Genomic DNA, 20,153 nt, shown 5'->3' with positions numbered 1-20,153 from the left:
AAATCCAAAGTATTATATATTCCCACCTCCTTTTCCGTCGGATTCTACAAGCAATAAGCATGAGTCAGGATAAGGAAAAATATGTAATTTTTAGAGTAAAATTGATATTTTATACTTATCCTGACTCATGAGGTAAGCCCTCCCATCCTCCCCACATAACACTTTGGATTTCCCTGGAAATTCAAGTGTTGGGCTCAGTATATGAGGAGAGAGTGAGGCACATGGGTTGAGGTGGCGTCCTCGTTCCCGCAGCTTGTGTAAGGGAGGTAACTCGTGGTGAGTGCTAATTAGTGATTTTTTAATTGAAGGGAACTTCAATTGGGAGATACACGTGTTCCACTAGGTTCGCAAGAAGAAGAAGACAAGCAATAAGCATGAGTCAGGATAAGTATAAAATATCAATTTTACTCTAAAAATTACATTTATCTTCCAGGAATACTGGTGAAAACAGTTCTCCTGTATCCTCTGTTTATGTCCATGGAACCCTGGCAAAAATAGTTCTCTTTTATCACTTGTTTATCTCTCAGGAATCCTGGTGAAAATAGCTCTCTTTTACACTTGTTTATCTCCCAAGAATCCTGGTAAAACTAGTTCTCCTTTGTCCCTTGTTTATCTTCCAGGAATCCTGGTAAAATAATTCTTCTGTATCCCTTGTTCATCTCTCAGGAATCCTGGTAAAACTAGTTTTCCTTTGTCCCTTGTTTATCTCCAGGAATCTTGTTACAAATTGTTCTCCTGTTTTCCTTGTTTGTCTCACCGGAACATACACGACATTAAACGTCTGATTGGGCAAGGAGGAGCCTCAAAGCTGATGTGTATCTGTATGTGGCATCTTTTCCTTGTTGTAGGAAGTCACTCCACCAGAAGCTGGTTGACCTTTACATTGAGGAATGCAGCAAGCACCCAGAGGTTAAGGTCAGTACAATCTTGGGGTCATGGGATGTGGGAGTCTGTTTGGTATTTGTTAAAATAAACTTGAAGTTGCCTGTAGTTAATGGGATGGAGATGAAATTTTTTAAAAACCCATACATTAAGGTAGTTATAAAAATATTTAGGGGTATGTTTGGTACCTAGAATGACTATAGTTTATGATGTATGTATGGGGTATAGTTTGTGAAATATTGAAAAAATAGTTTCTTGCTTCTTTAGGTCTTGCAGTTTCATTTTTTGCATCCATTCTCATAGAGATTGATAATCATTAAATAATTATCAAATGAATATTGATAAATATCCGGGAAATTCTTTTTGGCAATAATACAAAAATCCTAAAAATATCACTATCCCAATAGATATGTCGGACACTGAATGTAGGACTCTGTAGTGTTGAATTGTACCGATTGTCGATCTTTCAGCTATCTGGGGTAATGGGGGGGGGGGCCTCGCTGTGATTTTGCTGGAATATTGCTATAAGCGGCATAAAACTAAACTAACTCACCTTTTGCCAGCCCTATAACGGACCCTGTGTGATATCAGACACTGAATGTAGGACTCTGTAGTGTTTTATTGTCCCGATTATCCATCCTTTAGCCAGTCGGGGCGGTGGGGTGGCCTGGTGGTTAAACCATTCACTCGTCACACCGAAGACCCGTGTTCAATTCCCCACATGGGTACAATCTGTGAAGCCCATTTCTGGTGTTCCCTACCGTGATATTGCTGGAATATTGCTAAAAGTGGCGTAAAACCAAACTCACTCACTCACTTTTAGCCAGCCCTATGACGGACCCTGAGTATTGCCAGACACTGAATGTAGGACCTGAAAGTGTACCAGACCTAGGAAGACACTGCATGTAGGACACTGTAGTGTTGTATTGGTATCATGTTTGCTTTCCAGGAGTTGGACCATGCCACCCACCTACTTGGCAAGCTGGTGCGGAGAGATAAGCTGAACTGTTTGGTCCTGAACCTGTACCCTGCCAACGAGGGCTACTCTCTTATGTTGAAGGCCAGGAATGGTGTGGAGTCAGAGACCATCAAACTGCCATATGAGGTACTACCATTAGGTTTCTTAGTTTGCTATGAGGCTAACATCTATAAGTGGCATTTAGAAGTTGGCGTGATGAACGGGGAGAGTTCTATGGATATACAACTTCTTTATTATTAATATGAGCAACATTTTGGTGTATCAACTAACACTGTTATCAAGCAAGTGATGTATAATACTAAAGGCAAGGCTATATATACATTATTATTATTATTTTTTTTTTAATAGGATATATATAGCGCACATATCCACACAACTAGTGCATGCTCAAGGCGCTGGTATTTTTTCCCTCGCTCATTGGATGTCAATCCCAACAGCACATCGGGTTATCAATCTCAACTCCCTGGGGAGTATAGAACTCTTTCTGCCACTAGGCGCACTGAGTTATTGTGGCTTTCTCATCCTAACGAGATACCCATTCACAGCTGGGTGGACTGGGACACATAGTCACAGTATTTTACATGGTAATGTTGGAACAGTAGGTTGATTGATGTTTACACAATTAATGAGGTTGATGTACAACGGGATGATTTCAGCATTTAGTATAGACTGGGTACCTTAAGTATGACAAGTAATATTTCTATTTGCAGGAATCAGAGCTCTTGGAATATGTTGATGCTGCCCAGGTAAATTCAGTACCTGACTTAAGTCTTTTTTGGTATTCTGTTTGACATTACATGACACACTGCATTACAATGCAGTGACATGCTACTTCACCCTGTTGCCTGAATCTCAATATAACCTTGCATAACTTCAAATGGGGCACAAGAGGTCTAGTCACCTATGGTGCCACAGAGTTGTTCAGAGTTGTGAACGGTGCCACAGAGTTGTTCAGAGTTGTGTCCACTCAGGTGGCCTTGTCATGAAAGGTGCCACAAAGTTGTTCAGAGTTGTGTCCTTGGACACTTGTCATGAAAGGTGCACAAAGTTGTTCAGAGTTGTGTCCTTTGGTGGCCTTGTCATGAAAGGTGCCACAGAGTTGTTCAGAGTTGTGTCCCTTGGGAACACTCAGGTGGCCTTGTCATGAAAGGTGCCACAGAGTTGTTCAGAGTTGTGTCCCTTGGGAACACTCAGGTGGCCTTGTCATGAAAGGTTGTTCAGAGTTGTGTCCCTTGGGAACACTTGTCAGGTGGCCTTGTCATGAAAGGTGCCACAGAGTTGTTCAGAGTTGTGTCCCTTGGGAAACACACAGGTGGCCTAGTCATGAAAGGTGCCAACAGAGTTGTGTCCCTTGGGAACACACAGGTGGCCTTGTCATGAGGAACAAGGGTGCCACAGAGTTGTTCAGAGTTGTGTCCCTTGGGAACACACACAGGTGGCCTTGTCATGAAAGGTGCCACAGAGTTGTTCAGAGTTGTGTCCCTTGGGGAACACACAGGTGGCCTTGTCATGAAAGGTGCCACAAAGTTGTTCAGAGTTGTGTCCCTTGGGAACCACAGGCCCTAGTCATGAAAGGTGCCACAGAGTTGTTCAGAGTTGTGTCCCTTGGGAACATACAGGTGGCACCACAAGAGTGTCCTTAGCCACAGGTAGTCATGAAAGGTGCCACAAAGTTGTTGTGTCCCTTGGGAACACAGTTGTTCATGAAAGGTGGCCTAGTCATGCCACACAGTTGTTCAGAGTTGTGTCCTTGGGAACCCACAGGTGGCCTTGTCATGAAAGGTGCCACAGAGTTGTTCAGAGTTGTGTCCCTTGGGGAACCTTGGCCTTGTCATGAAAGGTGCCACAAAGTTGTTCAGAGTTGTGTCCCTTGGAACCACACAGGTGGCCTTGTCATGAAAGGTGCCACAGAGTTGTTCAGAGTTGTGTCCCTTGGGAACACACAGGTGGCCTAGTCATGAAAGGTGCCACAGAGTTGTTCAGAGTTGTGTCCCTTGGGAACACACAGGTGGCCTTGTCATGAAAGGTGCCACAGAGTTGTTCAGAGTTGTGTCCCTTGGGAACACACAGGTGGCCTAGTCATGAAAGGTGCCACAGAGTTGTTCAGAGTTGTGTCCCTTGGGAACACACAGGTGGCCTTGTCATGAAAGGTGCCACAAAGTTGTTCAGAGTTGTGTCCCTTGGGAACACAGGTGTCCTTGAGACACACAGGTGGTGGCCTTGTCATGAAAGGTGCCACAGAGTTGTTCAGAGTTGTGTCCCTTGGGAACACACAGGTGGCCTTGTCATGAAAGGTGCCACAGAGTTGTTCAGAGTTGTGTCCCTTGGGAACACTCAGGTGGCCTTGTCATGAAAGGTGCCACAAAGTTGTTCAGAGTTGTGTCCCTTGGGAACACACAGGTGGCCTTGTCATGAAAGGTGCCACAGAGTTGTTCAGAGTTGTGTCCCTAGGGAACCCACAGGTGGCCTTGTCATGAAAGGTGCCACAAAGTTGTTCAGAGTTGTGTCCCTAGGGAACCCACAGGTGGCCTTGTCATGAAAGGTGCCACAGAGTTGTTCAGAGTTGTGTCCCTTGGGAACACTCAGGTGGCCTTGTCATGAAAGGTGCCACAAAGTTGTTCAGAGTTGTGTCCCTTGGAAACACAAGGAATTTATGATTGTGGGTTCCCTAAATTATGTTTCTAGATGTGTGTCAGCACATTACCTGTGCTCATAGGTTTCAACGATGTGGTAAACCTCCGGTTTCAACGGCAAGCTGACATGCCATGATAGGATTGGTATGCTCCTCAAAGCGGAATTAAATCTGACTAACTCACTCACTCATGACTTGCATGAGCTCCTAACATTACTTTACCAGTTGACATGATGTTTCGAGATTATGGTTATATTTTCATAATGTTTCACACTTTGTGAAAGGCAGCCACTCTTAGTATTACTTTGAAATTCACATATCATGGGCTTTAGCATTGATGGGTTTGACTTGTGTTTAGCTAATTGGCAGCATATGATTACAACTGAGGCCTTGAGTGTTGTTGTCCTTTCACATTAAAATATGTAAGAACTGAACTTTCAGACTCAATACACCTTGCATGAGATATCAGGGACATGACTCTAGTGGGCTTCATTATCAAGAGGTGTGACAGTAAGATCCGTTAATATGCCATGAACCCAACATAAAACTCAACTGAGATGGACTGATGAAGGTCCGGGTTAGAATATTGATCTTCAGTAACCCATGCTTGTAGTAAAAGGCGACTAACGGGATCGGGTGGTCAGGCTCACTGACTTGGTTGACACATGTCATCGTATCCCAATTACGTAGATCGATGCTCATGCTGTTGATCAGTGCAATGGCTGGTATAGACTAGATTATTTGCAGACCACTGCCATAGAGCTGGAATATTGCTAAATGGGGTGTAATACTAAACTCACTCATTCACTGACTCACTTATTCAACTGAGATGATTTTTTGTGTTTGTTGCTTGTGTCCCCAGCTACCACCGTTCTTAGTCGACCTACTGGAGAAAGCCCAGGTGAGATCATACACTTTTCAAGATGGTGATGTTCATTGCAAAGTGTTTTTTATACAGTGTTCTATGAAATAAAATAAACACTGTGACTAATTTATATTCACTTTTAAAGTTATTTTTTGTTTTGCACAAATGTAAACAGTTGATACACTATTGACAAAGATATAGCCCTAATGTGAAAGAGTCAGTGTGAAAGCCGTCAAAAATTCTACCTATAAACAGGTTTGTAGCAATGGGAAGTCGCATATACAACCACTCGCGGTGGGGTAGCCTAGTGGTTAAAGAGTTCGATCGTCACGCTGAAGACCTGAGCTCTTTTGATAATGTTCATATGTTCATACTTTACTTCCTGCTTCTAAAAGCCTGTAAAGACTCTCAAAACAAATGTTATCATTAACTCCTTTGAAGAGGGAAATTACTGGTATATAGTTCAGTAATGATGAGCCCTTTTCGTCATGTTCATATGTTTAATAGGTGTTGTCATGTTTTCATTTTGGAAGGTACCTGTGAAGGTCTGGGTTAGAATGACCTTCAGTAACCCATGCTTGTCATAAGAGGCGACTAATGGGATCGGATGGTCAGGCTCGCTGACTTGGTTGACACATGTCATCGGTTCCCAATTGTGCAGATCGATGCTCATGATGTTGATCACTGGATTGTTTGGTCCAGACTCGATTATTTACAGACCGCTACCATATAGCTGGGATATTGCTGAGTGCAGCATAAAACTAATCTCACTCACTCACTCATTTTGGAAGGCATACATGAGAGGTGCAGATAAGCTGCATATCTGCGTATATTGCGCAAATATTTACGTGAAAACTCAATTCCTATACAGTATATTGTGTACAAGTACGCTTCAATTTTTGTAAATACTCAATTAATTTGATCTTACATGCGTACAAACAAAATAGATAAATAACTGAGGTATATTAGAGGTTCTATTTCAGTACATGAACTTGGCAACTTGCAGTCTTTCTGATCGTTTGTCATATTACAGATAAAATATAAAGTCCAAACACGTAAACCAACATTTAAACTTGATTATATTTCTACAATTAATGGAAAATGGCAAAATACCCAATTGAGTTTGAGTGAGGTGGGTACAATTTATTTGGTTACTCAAAGGGAAATTAGGATACCCAGTTGAGAAGAACACAAACGAGTGCATAACTCAATGACCCAAAAAGTTACCTGTAGCTCTGATTAATGGTAGACAAGGGTTGTTATTCTTTGAACTTTGTTTCTGAACTTAATCAAACTGAGGGACCGTAAAGCAATCATTGGTATTACTTGCCTCATGATGATTTGATGCCGTGAATGTAACCATATGTGGAGGTGATATGTTGGGGTACTATCTTTCAGGTGAATGTGTTTTACAATGGTTGCGTTATCGTGGAAGTGCGAGATTTCCGCCGCTCTACAACAGGATCACATGACACCCAATATGTCATGTTGAAACCAACACCGCAGGTAAAGTTATATTCTATAGTCAGAGGAATGGTGGATATTGGATATTGGATACTGATAGATGTTACATGTCACTGACCGGTGACGTTCTGGGCTAGAATTGACCTTCAACTGTCTGACAGAATGTGTACACTCATTGGAATTCCTGGTGAAAGAAGAAGTGCAACTTATGTATGTCGTAAGGTTGTCAATATGGATTGCATGGTCATGTAAGCTGACTGGGTGGATTGCATGTCGTGTTATCCCAACCACATGATCAATGCCCAGGATGTTTACTGGATTGACCACTCAGGGATTAGCTATATGCTGACAGGTGTCATATAATCAGAATATACCTGAATGCCACAAAACAGCAAACAAACTGTGAACTTCAGCTCTAAATTTTTTTGTTGCAGTCACTTCTGTGTGACATCAATGCTTTGACCAACGACGGCAATCGCTGGACCCAAGATGACGTCTTCCAGCTGGAGAGTCAGCTGTTGATGGCAACAGAGGAACCCATCTGTCTCGACCCCTCCCCCGCAGTGCTTCTCATCAACAACCGACTTCAGTTTGAACACAAGAAACTCAATGACCCAATGCTCAAGAGGTGGGCCTGCTTTCTCACCTTCACATATGAGGGGCGGTGGGGTAGCCTAGTGGTTAAAGCGTTCGCTCGTCGCACCGAAGGCCCAGGTTCGATTTCCCAGATGGGTGCAATGTGTGAAGCCCATTTTTGGTGTACCCTCCTGCAATCTTGATGGAATATTGCTAAAAGCAGCGTTAAACTAAATTCACTCTTTGCATGTGGAACAAATGATGAACAATTTGTTTCTGGTACCTTAAGTGGAAAGTCTAATCTGCATAAACAATAACAATCATTATTTCCCTGGTAGTCATCGTACAAAACAACCTTAGTGCTAAGACTGTCGAGGTCTTTGCTAAGGAATGGGCGTTCGTGGCCCACCTGTGTAGCCTCCCGTCGGCACACCTGAACCCTCTGATTGTGGATTCAAATCCCAGTTCAACCCAAATTATAATAGGGGATATGTATGGATGGTAACTTCTGTAATATGAGGAACACAACATTTCTGAGTATAATTTACTCCATCATCAGATTTAGAATGATGAAGGAGTTAGAATTCATTCATTCATTCATTCATTTATTCATTCATTCATTCATTCATTCATTCATCCATCCATTCTTTCAAATCTTGTCTTTCACTCAACAGGTAAAATTCAGTTAAAGTTCCAACTAAGGCAAAGTTAGTTAAACCTATTTACTGATTTCCATGAAAATATATATTCTGATAAGCACTTTTCATTCCACTAAATGTAAGCTTCATCACTAGAAACACATGTCACTTACAAAGCACATGGTATCTAGGTATCTGGAGGGGATATAATTCAGCTAAGTCACGAAACAACAACATGTTACATAGGGCAGGGGCTATACAATATGTATGGCGATTCACGTATTTAAGACCCGTGAAGATCTGAGTTAGAATGAACCTTCAGTAACCCATGCTTGTTGTAAGAGGCGACTAACAGGATCGCGTGGTCAGGCTCGCTGGCTTGGTTGACACATGTCATCGGTTCTCAGTTGTGCAGATCGATGCTTCTGCTGTTGATCACTGGATTGTCTGGTCCAGACTCGATCATATACAGACCGTCGTCATATAGCTGGAATATTGCTGAGTGCGGCGTAAAACAAAACTCACTCACTCACATATTTAAGTGGAAACTTCTTAACTGAAAATATTTCAGAACATGTACAAAAGGAAAAGCTAGCTTTAGAAACATATTTGTAGTTATTATTGTGCCCTCAAAATACGAATTACAACACATTTTTCAATATTTTTATTTCTGTCCATTGGGTTTGCCAGGAAACTATGATAAGGGTCCCGAATCTGGTGTGATCTGTTTATGTTTCCGAGCTCAACACCAAAGTAGTAAATGTCTTAGACATGCTGTCATTTAGCATTTAACTTTAATCACATCTGATTTGTATTAAATTCTGCAGCATGACATCTAACAATAGTAACATGTTCTGTTTCATGTTTTCCTTGAAACGTTTTAAAGCTCATTTTTCTACAAATACTGTGACTCTGAAAGTAATAACTAATGCATATCTTAAAATAAACGTGAAATATACTGAGAGAAACAAATAAGGATCACAGGAATTCAAGTGTTCCTTTATCATTTTCCAGTTTCATCACCACAACGCTATTCAAAGCTGGTGATGAACACTGGAACATATTAAAGGAACGCTTGAATTTTCCTGTGATCCTTATTTGTTTCGTTCACAAGCTCTTCTTAACTGACCCATTTCTTGGCAGGTGTGTGAAGAAGTTTACGCAGGCTGCAGTCAACAGGAAGAGGAAGTTAGAGCAGGCTGCCGCACCTCCAGAGCTGAAGCTACATGACTTCATACACAAACGGAAGGACAAGAGTCGAGCCAACCCTCCTGTCAACCTCAAAGTTGGAAAATCAGTACGAATTCTTACTTTCTGTCATGAAAAGTAGGGTTGTAGTCCTTGGGATGCTCCAAGTGTGCAATTTTAAAGATTTTGGGCTTTTTGATATTATGAGCAGTTTAAAAAATGTATTTTATTAGTGCTATTAAGCTGTAGCAACTGTAACCGGCAACTTAATGTTTCAGTGTGTCGACATGTGGAAACAGAGGCCGACACAGTTGTCAGCTCCAGAGTCTGTTAATGTAAGTTTGTCGATCTTGATGATGATGATGTTGATGGTGGTGGTGATGATGATGATGATGGTGGTGGTGGTGGTGGTGGTAGTGGGTGATGATGATGATGATGATGATGATGATGATGATGATGATGATGATGATGATGACGACGATAAACATGATTACGTCGATGATAGGCAGTGTAGACTGGTTTAGAATTAGTATTGGAAATTCTATGGAAAAAGAAGAGCAAGCGAGCGAGAGTGAGTGAGTTTTCAAAGCAGTGACCGATGTTTTCAGTGTCATTCAACAGTAGCAGATGTAGTATGTTTGCTTCATTATCACTCTTGATTGAAAAGAGGTGTTAGACATGTCTGTATGGAGAGTTTCTTAACATTTTGTAATGTTTGAAGGTGGAGGAACTGGCCAAAATTCAGAAGCAACCAGCTCCTGGGAATCATCTGGTAAGAACATGCACAGAATTATAGTTAATATTTATGGAATAATGTCAGGAGACATCTGAACAGCTGAGACTAGATTCCTGCACCACAATCATGGTGAAATCTCTAAATATCTATACCTTGACGTAATGAGAGCAACACTTCAACACCTGTTTGGTATGTGCAAAACAACAACTGCAATAATGAAACGAAAGTGGAATCAGATGTCCTCAAGTTCATTTTTTTCTCTTTTTTTTTTTACAGATTGACAATCTACATTTTTGGTTAGAGATCATTTTGTGGTTTAGATTCAGCGTTAAAGTGTATCCACGATTCATGTGAGAGTTCAGCATGTTCTGAATTATGTTTTTGGGTGAGAGGGGTGAGGGTGGGTTGTCTCAAAACTTAAGGAATTATGTTTTTCGCTACATTTCTACTGTTGAACTGGTATGATATTTTTTGTATCTAGATTGAAGAGCACACGCTGGAGCGAGACCCTACACAGGAGCGACGTATGTTGGCAAAGATAACCATCTACCAGCAGCCCTGTAACGACTGCTACATCGGAGAACTCTATCTGGACTACGACTACTGTAATGATAAAATAGCCGATGGCCATTCATGTCAGTAAGTAACTCAGCTGTGTTCTTCCTTCCAGGTTGGTTGATTGGTTGGTTTTTGTTTTGCACTGCACTCAGCAACATTCCAGCTGTATGGCGGCGGACTGTAAATAATCAAGTCTGGACCAGACTCCAGTGGTCATCATGAGCCATCATCGAAACCCCAGACAAGTTCACCAAGTAGCTCTGTCGCCAGAGGCACTGCAGCGAACCAGAAGTGACATGAGGAAGAAGTGACAGTATTGTGCGATAAATTTCCTGCTACATTCACGTGGTTAATGTCCACTCACCACTATGTAAATACTAGTCGATCTTCTTCCTGTAACCGTGATGAGTGAGGCTGATCATCGTTTTCACCATCACTAGCGTCTGGGGTATTTGTACCCCCCTAGAATATATTTGATCTTTAACACTTCAAGATACCAACAGCTACCCTTAAAGATCCAACTCATGTTGGCAACTTGATTATTGATAGGTCGCTATGATTTAACAAGAACATTGTAGATGGGCATAAAACAACATTCACTCACTCTGAATCACTTCAGCATCCACACTTGGTGTAACTTGGTTTAGGGAGTCGGCATCTCATATTGGCATTGGCCTGTTGTTTATTATGGTCTGTTCTTTGGATAATGTGTTTACATTTATATTTTTATGCCATTTTAATATTTTTGAATTTTGAGATCTTTTTTATATATTCCTCCTTGGGGTACTTATGAGCATTTAAATGTCCATTTAAAATCCCTACGACAGTTGTAACAATATTTGAATAAAATATTTTCAAAACAAAAACACTACGTTTTGTCTTGTGAGACCACCCTTACAGGGCCCTACGGCTCCCTACAGCCAAGAGCAGGTAACTCTAGACTATAACCTCGTACCTCACTTTCCATGCTGTCGTTTCACCGACTAGACGTGGGTCCACTTCGACGAAGTTAATTTCCCTCTGCAAATATGAGTGTTTCAGACACAGCTACTGTATGTATGGTTCTCTTTTTTCCCTGCATGGGCGATTTGAAGATTTGTTCTGAATATTTTCATTCATCTTTTTTGTTGTAACTTGGTCCCTGTCGCTGTCGGCTCGCCAGGTGCGTGTCAAGATGGCGGCCGGGTTCCTTCGCTATCCTCATTGTTCATTAGCTTCCCTTGTGGTTTGCAATGTTTAGTGTGGTTATAGTGTTTTTAATTGTATGTTATTACATGTGGGGCGTTGTTTCTGCTGCTAGCATTCTCTACATTTACGCTTTCAGTCGTAATTGTTAGTTATGTTGCAGTGTGTCTTAGTTGTTATTATCGCATTAGTTGTGGTCACCCATGCATGTTTTTTCATATATCTATGTGTGTATGGTTAGGTTACTGCACGGATTTTATCAACTTGTTGCAGTTTAAATCCTGTACTTCATGCCTCGCTGCTATACCCGTGAAGGACACTCACGAGGTGTGCTTACGATGCCTGATGGAGGCCGATCATGAGGAGACTGGTTGTTTGGCGTGTGCTCTTTTTACCCCTCAAACTATTAAGGCCAGGAGGGTGGATAAGCTGTTTTACAGCAATTTGCTTCGGGCGGGGGGTGATATCTGGGCTCAGGATCCCCCTTCCAAGCGCTCTCATAAAAAAAGGGGTCTATGGGAGCCGCCTCCCATACGGAATCGGCTCCCAAATGGGCAAAGGTTACCAAGGAGGCTTTCTCTGCTAAGCCTGTAAAATCGCCTCCTGTATCTACCCCTGTACCTGTATCCACCGCACCTCCTGTTGATTCGGCACCCAGTGTTCCATTTGATGCCTTAACTCATTTTTTTCAGGAACAGATGTCGTCTGTGAAATCACTGATTGACACGGCGCTGTCTGGGTTCCGCAAGGAGCCCAGCACGCCTGTCGTCGGGGGTGGATCGGACGCATATGGGGTTGGCTGCGCCCGAAGCTACGGCTCAGGGGAACGCCTCCCCGGCAGCTTGATCCTGGCTTCGGCTATGGTGATAGTGTGCCTTGACCTTTGTGGTGACCTAGTTTGGGCTCAGGTTCGCGTCACAGGGTTTGCCCTGTCGATGCAGGGTGGTGCCCTGACTGACGGTCGCCTGACTGATGACTGCCGCCCTCGGCGCGCCCAGCTCGAGGACACCTCGCGCTAGTGGTCAGTCTGGGTTGCCAGGGAAACCTGTTCCTCTCGGCACCTCGGCGCCCAAGTCTGACACTTCTGGCTCCTCTTGACCTTTTGAGCCCTTGAGCCCTTCGTGTTCGGCGTCTGTGGTGCCCTCGGCAGTCTCTCTGGATTATGAGAGTACGGCAGCCGAGGATTGTGCCGAGGTTGATATGGAGGAGGATGACGGGAGGGAGGAGTCGGAGGTTTGGGTTCTGTACTCCTTTGGGTCGTCCCTGCGGCAGGTTCGCAATAGGATCGCTGAAGTGCTGCCCCAGGTGGCTGTTCCCATGCAGGCGGCCGATCCCGCGGAGTTTCGGCTCCCGGGGGAGGCTTTTGCGCCCAACCGGGTCGGCGAGGTCCGCTTACGCACATGCCATCACTGGTGAGTGAGGTTGTTAATCCTCTCCTTACGGGTGCCTGTACTAGGTTTGATTTACCTGATGTTGGCAAAAGGTACCAGTTGGGAGAGGATGCGCTTTTCGAGCCGCCAGTGGTGGACGAATGTGTTTTTGCCTCTGTTACCCTCGGGGGGTCGTCCACGTCTTCCCTGGCCTTGGCCAGGCAGGGCAGGCGGCTCCCCCCTTTTCCTACCAATGCGCCTACCAAAGCTGCCCTACGCCTTTGAAGTGCTACTTGTGCCCGCCCAGCAGTTACCCGTCCTTTACCTGTCGGCGCTACAGGGTCAGCTGGTGGATCAGAGCACTTGTGCCGACTTGTCGGCTCCCGTGCTCGCGCATCAGCTCACGGGCGTTCATTCTCATCTGGCTCGGGACAGTATTAGGTGCTGTGCCAGCCAGATGATGGGTGCCGTTATGGGCATGCGTCGGCTTTGGTTGTCAGTGGCGCGCTATTCTCCAGCCACGCAACAGGCGCTCCTGTCTCTGCCGTTTTAAATGGGGTCCTCCCTGTTCTCTGGGGCACTCCAGGTTGTGCAGGAGGCCGCAGAGGCTGTGTCTGCCTTCAAAGACTCTAAGCCTTTGTTGGAACAGCCCTCCATTCATCGCCAACGGCCATCCCCTCTTACTGCCGCATATCCTTCTGCCCCGGCGAAGGAGCCTGCAAAGTGGACTGCCCCTTTGCAAGCCAAGCGGAGTAAGAGAGCTAGAGGCAAGGGCAGGCCTGCTCAGTCACAGCAGCCTTTTCGGGGCAGGGGGAAGCCAGCCCCGGCTTCCTGTTGAGTCTTCTCCCGGAGCCCTTATTGCCCCCCACACACGCAAGTGGAGACTTGCCGACTGTGGGGGTGCATTGCCTTCTGCCAAACGTCCCTGTCGGCGGCCGGTTGTCACTATTCCTTCGGGAGTGGGAGGCGGCCACTTCAAATCCCTGGGTCCTGTCCATACTCAGGGATGGCCATTTGCCACAGTGGAGGCGAGATCCACCATCCTTCTCCGGGGTTCGGCACACTCCAGTGCCGGCTTCCCAGGTGAAGGCAGACGTACTCCGTGCCAAAGTTCAGTCCTTACTGGACAAGGCAGCCATCGAGGTGGTTCCTGTGGGTCAGCAAGGAGAGGGGTTTTATTCCACTTACTTCCTAGTGACCAGAAGGACGGAGGGTTCAGACCCATTCTGAATCTCAGAGGGCTGAACAAGTTACTAGAGGTGCCGTCTTTCAGGATGGAGACACTCAGGTCAGTGATCTCATCCGTCGAGACAGGGGATTGGCTTACGTCAATCGATCTCAAAGACGCATACCTCCATGTTCCAATGCACCCCGAGTTCAAGAAGTACCTCAGGTTAAGCCTTGGGATGGGCTACCAGTTTAAATTGTGCTACCAGTTCTGCCAAGAGTGTTCACCCCTAATCCCAGCTCATCTCTCACGGTGCCAAGAGTGTTCACCAAACTTTATGCTAATTCCAGCTCAGTTAGCTGGTGTCACTGGTCTCAGGGCAGGTGTTGTTACCGATTCACCTGGATGGGATTGGCTTCATCAAAGTCCAAAGGACTGTAGGCAGTTTCTCGAGTCCCCTATGTTTCGAATATGGCTTCTCAGGCCAGTATGGGGTCGCGCCTGGGAAGTCAGCCTGCACATCAATGTGTTACAACTGAGAGCAGTCTCTCAGGCCTATGTGTTCGAGCGGGAAGTCAGCCTGGAGTTGTGTTCGAGAGCAGTCCGGGTGTTCGAGATTGGTTCGGGGCCTGTGATTCGTCTAGAGATGGACAATCAAACGGCCATGACTTACATCCTCAAGCAAGGCGGCACAGTGTCTCCGGCCACTCCTTCAGGAGGCGTGGCAGTTTCTACTCTGGTGCGATCAGTTCAACATTTGGGTTTTGCCTGTTTATCTCCGGTGGTAGACAACGCGTGCATGCGGATGCTCTCTCGCGGCGTATACTAGCCCCGCACGAGTGGCTGCTCGACCGGGGGATATTCGGGATTATCTCCCAGTTATTCGGGTCGTTCCAGGTGGATCTGTTTGTGTCTGGGGTGACGAACCAGATTCCTGTTTTGCTCTCGGATTCCGGATCCGAGGGCGCTAGCCAACAACGCCTTTCAGCTAGATTGGACGGGCAGGGTACTGTGGGCGTTTCCACCGATACCACTGATTCCCAGGGTCCTGTCTCAGCTGACCGCGCAACCAGCTCGGCTACTTGTGCTTCTTGCACCCCTTTGGTCGGCTCAAAGTTGGTTTCCGGTAATCATCAGGTTTCTGGCTCAGCCTCCTGTTCTATTACCTTTTCGACCGGACCTCCTATCCCAGAACGGAGCACCCCACCCGAATCCCAGGATTCAGTGGGTGGCTTGGCCGTTGGCCGCTGTCCGGGATCGCCTCCAAGCGAGCGGAATTCCTGCACCAGTTGCAGACACAATTCTGGCTTCGCGGATGGATTCGACAAACGTTCAGTATGAGGATAGATTGGCCTGTTATGCGCGCTGGTGTGTCAACAGGGGGATTCTTGATCCCTTTTCTGCAGATTTAGTCTCTGTGTTGGAATTCCTCCAGTTTCAGTCTGATGCCGGTCTAGCGGCTTCAACTGTTCGAGGATATTCTACGGCTATTTTTTGCTTTCCATATTCCTGTTGACGGTGCACTCTTGAGGCAGCACCCTCTTGTGCAGTGCTTTTTAGCAGGCGTGGACAGAATCCGTCCGGTTGTCCAGCGGATTAGTCCCCCGTGGGACTTGCCAATCGTTCTTGATTGGCTGTCCGGTCCACTATTTCACAATCTGTCGGCTCTTTCCCTCAGCTGTTAACGTGGAAGACGGCTTTTCTTGTGGCGGTAACTTCAGGCAGGCGGGTAGGCGATATTCACGCAATGTAGGCCGATCCCGCGCTCACTGTTTTTCACCAAGACAGAGTTAGCATACGGCTGACTGATACTTACCACTCTAAGAAGGATAGTGCCTTTCATGTGACAGTGCCTATTGAGCTCTCGGCTTTCACTCAGCTTCCCCTGCCCGGTACCTCTCTACGACGTGCTCACATCTTAGATGTCCGTAAGACCCTTAAGGCTTATATCAAGCAGACAAGGGGTATCCGTAAGGATAACCAATTGTTTTGTTGTTATGGCGGGGGTCAAGGCTGGTCTTCCGGCGAACAAGCAAACCATATCTAGGTGGCTTGTCTCTGCCATACATATGAGCTATACTCACACAGGTCGTATCCCGCCTGCAGGTTTGAAAGCTCATTCGGTTAGGGCAGTTGCTACATCGAAAGCTTACGCTGCAGCCCTGCCCATTGAGGAGATCTGCTCCGCGGCTATTTGGAGCTGTCCCAGTACGTTCATCCGTCATAACTTGACATACTCTCCAGTGAGCGTGCTCGGTTCGGTCAGTTCTCTCCAGTGGGCATGGTTCCACCTCTCTAGCCGATTGAGCTTTCGAGGATTTTATGACATGAACCATTTTTCTGCCGTTTTTCACTGGTGTTGGGTTTGCACAAAATAAAAACAACTTTTACCTATTCCCTTGGTGACGGGGTTTTATATGGTGATGGTTTTTATTCCCATGTCTTTTGCATTAGTCCGGTCTGCTCTAGACTTATTTGCCTTGGAAACCTTTGCTTAATAGACGTATTATGGCATTTTGTTTCTTGCGGCTTATTGTGGGATTCCCTTATCTTCTCTTCCGATTGATTAACGGGAGGGAGGGAGGGTTTATCTCGACTGTTTACATTAGCGAGGTTTCGCTTTGTAATTGTAATGTGTTCGACCCTGACCCTGGCTCATGCCCCCGCCTGGTTGGCTATGGTGGACACGTGACTGGGTAAGTGAGCTTTTTTCTGCTATTTTTAGCTTGGGAAATTCCACTTCTTGTCGGGGGTGTTTTGTGCGGACAGAATGCCACTCCTTAGCTCCGTCTTTAGGAGTCTGTCTTATGCTTATAAGTACCCCAAGGAGGAATATATAAAAAAGAATCGAACTAACCTGTAGAGGTTTCAGATTCTTTGAATATATTCCTCCTTGGGGTACGCCCGCCCACCTCCCCACATTCTGTCTGATTTCGTTCAGCATGGAAAGTGAGGTACGAGGTTATAGTCTAGAGTTACCTGCTCTTGGCTGTAGGGGGCCATAGGGCCCTGTAAGGGTGGTCTCACAAGACAAAACGTGGTTTTTTGTTTTGTAAATATTTTATTCAAATATTGTTACAACTGTCGTAGGGATTTTAAATGGACATTTAAATGCTTATAAGTACTCCAAGGAGGAATATATTCAAAGAATCTGAAACCTCTACAGGTTAGTTCAAGTTTTTGATGAAATAAAGTACTTGCTTGTTTTCAAAGCAAATTGCAATCTGTTGACAATACTACTGGCATTTTCAAATCCTGTTGATATAAAACTATCAGTGTTCAATCAATTGCAATAGTTTTATTGGTTGTTACACTTCTATTCTTATGTGTACATGTATTCCCGTGTGTGCATACATCAGCTTGCCTTCATTTCAGATTCACGCTTGGATCAAAAGAGAGTGTTGATAAGTAAGTTGAACACTTTGTGTATGTATTTATGTGATGTTGTTAACATTTGGTCCTAATGCTATTGCACTGAATGATATTCCCCTTTTCCGTAAAGTGCTATTTAATTTCCCTTTTAAATCCCCTTTCGTTTTGCATGTCACATTCCGCAATCGCATTTCGCTTCGCATTTCTAGTTTTGTATGCATTCGGAATTTTGGGGAATGACCAATATGTCAGCCTAGAGTACATTCGTCACCACTCACCCCTTTCCATAATCTCCAAGAAGATTCGTCCCCCTATTGATGCTTGTTATGTGCGAAAATACGACAAACCATTCAGAATGAGAGTAATTGTGGCGGTGCTTTGATAAAGATAATCTCGACTACTTAAATCGTTTATGGCATTATGGGTATTGTTTAAAAAAACATGAAAAATATCAAAAAAGAATCATGTGATTGACGATGAGAGATTCAAATACATGAACGTGCGTTTGTTGACATAACGGCTCTCATGGGTCCAACTGAGTGTATTTCTGATGATCTTGCGGGCTTGTTGTGGTGATTGTACGTGCGCTTCCAACAGTTTTAGGAAATGTAATGATAAATCGCTATGAGTTTCAACACAATAGTATTATATCTGTTTGTAACTAATTAACTTTAATCTTTAACATTGGGCGTATATTTCACATCTCTGGGAATATTTTAGTCTGACTTTTCTTGGTCATTCATATTTTTTTGTGAATTCATTTAAAATTCCCACTGGGGTATAGCAAGGTTACACGAATGTTCAGTTTGAGAAATATTTTTAAAACATTTTTGAATTTCTGCTTTGGGATTTAATGTAGCTGGGTTTTTTTTAATAAATTTTATTTGAATATTCAATAAAACAAATCCCAATTGTGATTGTTAAACCCTTTTCAGAAATATAATTGGAAATATCAGGTGAACATCTGGTAATAATTACGTCAGAATATATCTGTAGCAAATATGTTTTGCTCCTTCTAATAGTTGTATCAAGGAGGTTTAATTCTTTAAAACAAATAAGCAAAAACAAAAACAGCAAACTGGTTATGTTACTCGTAATTGAAGTTCATTGTTGGACACAAATGTTAGTTCCTTTAATTTACATTAATAAAACATAAGCAAAATATAATTGACTTTTTCCTGAGATGCCCTAGTTCCTTGACCCAGAAAAACAAAACCTGTTTCTGAGCAACGTAGGTCTCTTGCCCTCTGAATAAATCTCTGGCCAATTTTTGCACAGAAAATGAGACTTGTAACGTATGTATGTATGTCCCAATTCTTGTTAACGTGATATCTCATGAACTGTTGTACTCAATGTCTTCAAATTTGGTGACATCCTACATTAGGGGATTATGTAGACACTAGTTTATTTGGGTTAACTTGACCTTATTTTCAAGGTCACCATGCCACTTTGACCACTTTTCAAATGTATGTAAACGCGATACTTCATTAAACGCACCCAATTTTAGCCTCCGATCTGAAGAATATACATTGCCATTTCTTACAAATTTGATGTCAGGAATTAACATAACGGGATATCAGGATATGGTAGGGTAATAGGGGGTGGGGTACCCAGGTAGAAAGTTTGGACCTGTCCCAGCCCTTATATACTCTGATACCGACAGTGGATGTGTGCATCTGCATCTATACATTCAAAATCTGCTATATTCCTGAAATAGTGACCATGACTAAAAACTACATCACATGAAAGGTAATCGTCTATTTGACCAAAAGATAAAAACTAGTAAATGTGTTATATTATATCCTTCTTTAGCCATGTTAGTGGCAAACACTTGTTTGAAAATTCTCAAATGTGAGTTGTGTTATGCTGTTGTCAGGTATTTTGAACAGTTCAAGGAGCTGTTCACAGAAGAAGGTCGTCGGTCAGTGAAGATCACCACACAGCGCCCGAACCAACCAGCCAGTGTGATGTACACACAGACGACACAGTCTCCCAGTGCTACCAGTATCACCATCACTAATGCTCAAGCTCTCCTCAAGCATGCTACTAGCATGGCAGCTACCATCACCACACAGGTCAGTCAGTTTAATTTAGTTGGATTGGAGTCAAAGATGAAACCTGATGATTCTCTCTGCCATACTCTATCACAGACTTTGAGCACAGGCAAATACTCTGGTATTTGGGTCATATGGAGTAATCCTCGATAATCTCCAGGATATACGCTCCGATAAATCTCCACTAGTACCCTGGATGCATCTACGGCTCAGCTTGTGGAAACTGCCCCAGTGGGGCAATAACCTCTGTACTTTGTCAGCATATATATGTACTCCCATCCTCGATAATGTCCAGGGTATACATTCCAATAAATCTCCACTAAGTACCCTGGTTGCACCTACGGCTCAGCCAAATAATTGTTCTACCTTCCTTTGCTGGCTTTTTATCCAATCAGGTGTTTACGCTGGGAAGTTGAGTGTACCAGTCACCTCAGACTTTCTCCCAAGTTAAGCAGTCATGCCATGATACACCCGAATACTGTTAAA

General features: G+C 44.1%; 1 protein-coding gene across 2 annotated transcripts in view; it reads left to right on the top strand.

Moving 5' to 3' along the window:
• LOC124267742 (transcription factor SPT20 homolog) overlaps positions 1-20,153 on the top strand; it is a 56,715-nt gene that overhangs the window by 11,042 nt on the left and 25,520 nt on the right. For both annotated transcript variants that reach the window (XM_046702732.1, XM_046702733.1), the window contains exons 4-15: positions 849-915; positions 1,832-1,987; positions 2,572-2,607; positions 5,356-5,394; positions 6,757-6,864; positions 7,257-7,450; positions 9,180-9,333; positions 9,503-9,559; positions 9,946-9,996; positions 10,442-10,599; positions 17,617-17,649; positions 19,490-19,688. In XM_046702732.1, the coding sequence (XP_046558688.1) occupies positions 849-915; positions 1,832-1,987; positions 2,572-2,607; positions 5,356-5,394; positions 6,757-6,864; positions 7,257-7,450; positions 9,180-9,333; positions 9,503-9,559; positions 9,946-9,996; positions 10,442-10,599; positions 17,617-17,649; positions 19,490-19,688 (1,252 nt within the window). The remainder of the gene's footprint in view (positions 1-848; positions 916-1,831; positions 1,988-2,571; positions 2,608-5,355; positions 5,395-6,756; positions 6,865-7,256; positions 7,451-9,179; positions 9,334-9,502; positions 9,560-9,945; positions 9,997-10,441; positions 10,600-17,616; positions 17,650-19,489; positions 19,689-20,153) is intronic.

Source organism: Haliotis rubra, unplaced genomic scaffold (genome assembly GCF_003918875.1).
Source record: "Haliotis rubra isolate DU_JTF1 unplaced genomic scaffold, ASM391887v1 Scf1334, whole genome shotgun sequence".
NCBI classification, from domain to species: Eukaryota; Metazoa; Mollusca; class Gastropoda; order Lepetellida; family Haliotidae; genus Haliotis; species Haliotis rubra.
This window is presented reverse-complemented; position numbering and strand designations above follow the sequence as displayed.